This window comes from Ananas comosus, linkage group 1 (genome assembly GCF_001540865.1).
Source record: "Ananas comosus cultivar F153 linkage group 1, ASM154086v1, whole genome shotgun sequence".
Classification (NCBI taxonomy): domain Eukaryota; kingdom Viridiplantae; phylum Streptophyta; class Magnoliopsida; order Poales; family Bromeliaceae; genus Ananas; species Ananas comosus.
This window is the reverse complement of record NC_033621.1, coordinates 17,848,437-17,853,622: the sequence shown is the minus strand read 5'-3', so window position 1 is coordinate 17,853,622 and position 5,186 is coordinate 17,848,437. Positions and strand designations below refer to the sequence as shown.

Sequence of the window (5,186 nt, the reverse complement as noted above, 5' to 3'; positions counted from 1 at the left end):
CACGTCGCAACCAATAGATGGCGTAGGAATAACTAATGGGGCAATTAATTCACTTACCACATACATCATCCCACGACAACTATGATTTGATCAGGGGACATGGCAATCAAAGAGTTTTCAAATTATTTTTCTAAATAAAAATTGAATGAAGTTTGAAGGGGTCATTTCTGTGAATTGGAAACCGATGTTTACTGACTAGATGATAACAAATTAAAATTTTAATGACCTCAATACAACTTCACGTCAAGTTAAAGTTTAGTAACCAGCAATGTAATTCACTAATAAGACCATAACCATGAAAGAAAGATACCCGGTTTGGATAAATTTCATCCAGATAAACAGCTTTTATTCGATTCAGCTTTGCAACTTCTAATCCTCATACAAATAATTCAGTACAAATAATCCTCATACAAATAATTCAGCTTTTGGTCCCTGTAACCTTTCGCAATACATGGTAGGACTAGAATTCAGTACCAAATGCTGAAGAAGGGAGAGGAGTTTATTATTAGCTATTCACCGGAAGTTCATTTTTGATGCGACGGAATCAAGCAATGCTAGGGGTAGAACCCGTTAACGGTCATCCCTCCGTCGACAGAGATGGTTTGTCCGGTGATGTAAGATGCGGCAGGGAGGCAGAGAAACGCTACAAGCGACGACACTTCCTCAGGCTCTCCCACCCTTCGAAGAGGGGTCCGCTCAATCACCTTCTCCACGAATTCCTTTTGCTCTAGTAACTACACATAGAGAATGAACAAATCATGGACATTCACTTCCGTCCTTTTTTGGCATTAAAGCACACGCAATTAGCAGGAGAACAACAAAAGCTTATCGTAATCTTGTGCATGAAGTACAGGGGAAGTATAGAGCTAGGTTAGCGCTTCCAAAAGCACTGGCCCCTCCGTGCTTCTGACCTTAAAAGTGTCAGATCTGCATCGTGATCCGCACGGATGCATCATCTTGGACCCTAATGAGTGCGAAACTCGATGTGCATCAAGTCGGCATGCTTCTTCAAGTATGTGCCCGATTCTTCTGAAAGCACCTCAACCCAACTAATAGTAATATGCATAACTATCGAGGAATGTACGGATACATGCACACATGCACATGCATATGGACCTCAGCAGTAATAAAACCCTGTACAAGTCCGTCAACCCGTGTGTACCACAGTGCAAATAGATCTGGGAATTGAATGCAGTGTCCAAATTCCTATTTATTGAAGCAATGAAAAAATGTAGTAATTTCAGATACGTTATATAGGGAGGAAAAGTTTGTACCTCCTCTACGAGTGATGTCTTGATGTACCATGGGGAAACAGAATTGGTTCTGATGTTGTCTTTTGCCCATTCACACGCTAAGTTCTTTGTCAACTGGTTAATTGCTCCTGTGGTAAAAATTGTGTGACCAAAGAGATAACAAAGTCAGAACTTGTACCCGAAATGCAGTTCCATTCAAAACCCGATCTTTCCACACAAAAACTGAAAAATACTAAACTGATACTTATGTATACCCCTGGAAAATCCAAATTTTCATGTATACCCCTCACAAAAACAAAAAGAAAAAAAAGAAAAAAAAAGAAAAAGAGAGAGAGTATCCTAAACTGGAGAACCATCCAATTCATAAGGAAAGCTTGTTGTATATTGAAAAAGGCTTCGTAAGTTTGTAGTATAAGGGTATACAACAGTTTAATTGTATACAACTTCGAAATTAAGAGTCTAAAGGGCAAATAAGAAAATATAAATCCCACAGCGATACATATGTAAAAATCTTCAAAAACAGCATAATAAGATGATTTATCACATCACCATTACCTTTTGTTGCAGCGTATATGGTTCCACTGTTTAAAGCTACCACCCCAGCGACCGAGGAAATGAAAACAATACTTCCCATTCCGGATGCTTTAAGAAGAGGGTGTGCAAGTTGGCACATGTGGTATGCAGATTCAAGATTGGTGGTCATAAGGAAAGAGTACTCCTCCGCAGAATATTCAACTGTTTGTTTCCTTATATTTGTTCCAACATTGTTTATCTACAGAAAATAATGAAACGAGAAATCATTCAAAAGAATAAAAACAAATGAGAACAAAGGATTTGCAGATAGAAAATGTGGTTTTGCCCCAATTTCAGCAGCTTAGGAGAAATTCATAAGTTACTTTGAAATTATCAAGCAATGTCAAGAGAATGAGATATCTATCATCCGATAGGAAGGATACACAACCAAAAGATTTCTGCAATTACAAATTCAAAAATCATTTGTTACATGGTATTAAAAAATCAACGTTATTTACTGTTCAATGGCATTAAAGCATCCAAAAGATTTCATTTCTCGAACAAATTTGCGCCAAAGAGCATGCCTCTTCACTAAGTACCTTAGTAATTTAGTATCACCAATAGTTGATTTCTCTTCCATATAAATTGTTGAAGTGAGCACAACAAATAACAGGAAATTTGATTGTTAGCTGGACAACAACAAGTTAGTTGATCCATTGCCCCTTTTGAGCAGATTCTATGTAGTTGCACCTAGGGAGTGCCCTGCTCCCAATCCAACACAATTTTGGCATGGTATACTGTTTCCTTAAACCACAAGCCCAAAATCCTTTTTTCACGTCCTCCAATCTTTGGAAGAGCAGAAGTGCTCGGAACTGCCTTCAAAGCTCTCTTATAAGGCCATTTACATATCTCAATAATTATTTGATGAAAAGGAGGGTTAATCTGGGGGGGAATTTGGCTTTCTCTGTCTGTTACTCCAAATTTGATAAATCCAAGTAATCTCTAAAAAAACTTGAAAATCAGTGAACACCAATATTTAACATTAGCCATTATAAGCATCATTCAAACATTGTACAAAAATTCTTGATTGAATGACAATTATTTTGGGAAATCTGGTTTTAGTCAAGTTTTAACCCTTAATTTGATTCAGTGCCAAAACATTTTCAAGAATTGCAGTTAAAATTAGTAGATAATTCCATCAAGGGACTTATAAAGAATCATATTTGAAAAGATTTAAAACTAGAACTAGGCTGTACTGAGTCGTAGCACAGCACATGCCGCAGGACTAAAGGCTGCTGGTCATTAACTGCAAGGCTTACTATGTACTTTTGAATGTGTTTATTTATGATTATACAAGCAAAAACTTTCACACTTAACCGCTAGTAAAAAGTACCGAAAACAGCGATGGTTGTCATTCTACACATTTTTATCAGTTGCCCATGACTGTGTTATTCATCTAATCTGAACCCTTCTTGGTCAATGCCAATTTTAACAAAGGGATTCAACTGACATTTCGTATCAAAGCTCTTCATATAGTCTACTATGTATTTTTCTTCTCGAAGAGGATGCCCTTCTTTAGCATCAGCAAGCCAACTACATAGAATTCTATGGTAGTTTTTGGCTATCCATGCACCTCAATCACCATCCTTCCTTTTCGTACGATATAAGGCATCCGGTCATGATACCTCTTTCAAATCACCATTTAGATGACAACTTTTATTAAAAGAAGAAAATTCACCAATTAACACTCCCAAATTTCAAGAAGACATAATCTGCAATGCATTTAGACCAAAAAAAAAAAAAAAAAAACTAAGCCCAACATCCAGTCACCCATCATGAAGTTCCATAGCAGAACACTGAACACTTTCTCCGCTTTTATCAATTCATAATCATAGCATCCCATTTCAATCCCATTTGTTAAGAAAAAGCAAAACAACCATTATTCTCCAAAAACTTAAGCTACAATAGAACGTTTTAATATTTATATTCAATAATCCGCCTTATGTCTGCGCTGGCCATTTTCATATGCCCAAAACATGAACTTGAATTAAACAGGAGAAACTAAAGCTAGCAGCTTTGCGGGACTAAAAGTTAGGACCTATGCTATGATACCATGGTAAAGAATGTGAAGCAATAATTATTCTCTAAAAGCTTAAACTATCATAGAACAATGTTTTTATATTTATATTCAACATAACTCATCTTGCTAGACTCCATAAACCTTACATATATAGAAAGCACAAGTTTTAACAACAGATCAAGAAGACTACTAGAGGCCTATGCTAATTATCTGGGGTTATTGGTTATGTTTCCTCACGAAAATCACCTAAAAAAAAAAAAAAATTCCTCACAATTACAAGAAGACACAATCAGTGAGGCATATGAGACTAATTGGTAATGCAGCAACTAAAAGCATCCTTTTTATGCTTTGAAAGGCCTAAAGCATTCGATAGCGCTTCCAATCTTTTCTCCTTCTATGCTATAAAAAAATTGTAGTAGTAATTCGCCACCGGAGGAGCATGCTGCGGTTCCAACTGCAATTATTTTTTATAAAATTGGTCAACTGCCGGAAGATTGGAAGCGATTTTAAATTTTTTTTTTATTTTTTATTTGGACCTTTCAAATCATACATAAAAGGGTATGCATTCTAGCATTCCATCTCAACACCCTTTCCTTCAAATCCGCCAACAGTAAATTTTTTTTTTTTTTTTTGAGAGATAGGTAGCACCCTACCCGCTTCGTTTATTTTAAATAAAATAAACTTAGCTGTAAATGTGAATCAACTAGGATTCGAACTTGGGTCTCGGATACCAACAGTAACTTGTTAAAGCCCATCTAACAAGAAGAGCAACAACAGCATCGGCACAACACAGAGAGAAATAAAAAGTAAAAAATGCGTCCATTTCTTACGAGGATGTTGAGCTTGCCATCGAGGGCGGAAGCCACCTCCCGCATCAGGGCCTCCCGCTGCTCCCGCACGGAGAGGTCGCAGACGGAGCCCGTGACGTGAAACCCTAGCCCCGCCCACTTCTCCAGGCACTCCTTCAGCTCCCCCTCTTTCCGCGAGCACGTGTGCACCGCCGCTCCCAGCGCCGCCAGCTCCTCCACCACCGCATGCCTGAGAAGAAGAGTAAAAAGCGTAAAAAGTACGACAGAGAGAGGTAAATGTAGGCGGACAGAGAGAGAGACGACGAGAGAGAGAGAGACCCGATTCCTCGGGTGCCGCCGGTGACGAGAGCCGTCATGCCCCGAAGAGACCACCTCGCCTGGCGGCGGCTGGCGGCGGCGGAGGCCTCGGCGCCGGATGAGTCCGCCTCTGCCATCGATTTCTCCCAATCACTCTGATATCACTTTGTCTTGTGAAATTACAATAACAGCATGTGTACCACTGTCCTCTACACTAGAATTAATACCACGAGT

General features: G+C 38.8%; 1 protein-coding gene across 2 annotated transcripts; it reads right to left on the bottom strand.

The window, feature by feature from the left end:
• On the bottom strand, positions 315-5,186 carry LOC109719696 (tropinone reductase homolog At5g06060-like). 2 transcript variants are annotated; one of them, XM_020246482.1, is made up of 5 exons: positions 4,974-5,183; positions 4,677-4,884; positions 1,809-2,025; positions 1,275-1,381; positions 315-734 (listed from the first exon to the last, which is right to left on the bottom strand). In XM_020246482.1, the coding sequence occupies exons 1-5, from the start codon at positions 5,087-5,089 to the stop codon at positions 555-557; spliced, it is 828 nt and encodes a 275-aa protein (XP_020102071.1). In that variant the 5' UTR covers positions 5,090-5,183; the 3' UTR covers positions 315-554. The 2 variants fall into 2 exon arrangements, with proteins under 2 accessions (XP_020102071.1, XP_020102076.1); XM_020246487.1 differs by lacking the exon at positions 315-734 and adding an exon at positions 789-1,178 and having other exon boundaries at positions 4,974-5,186.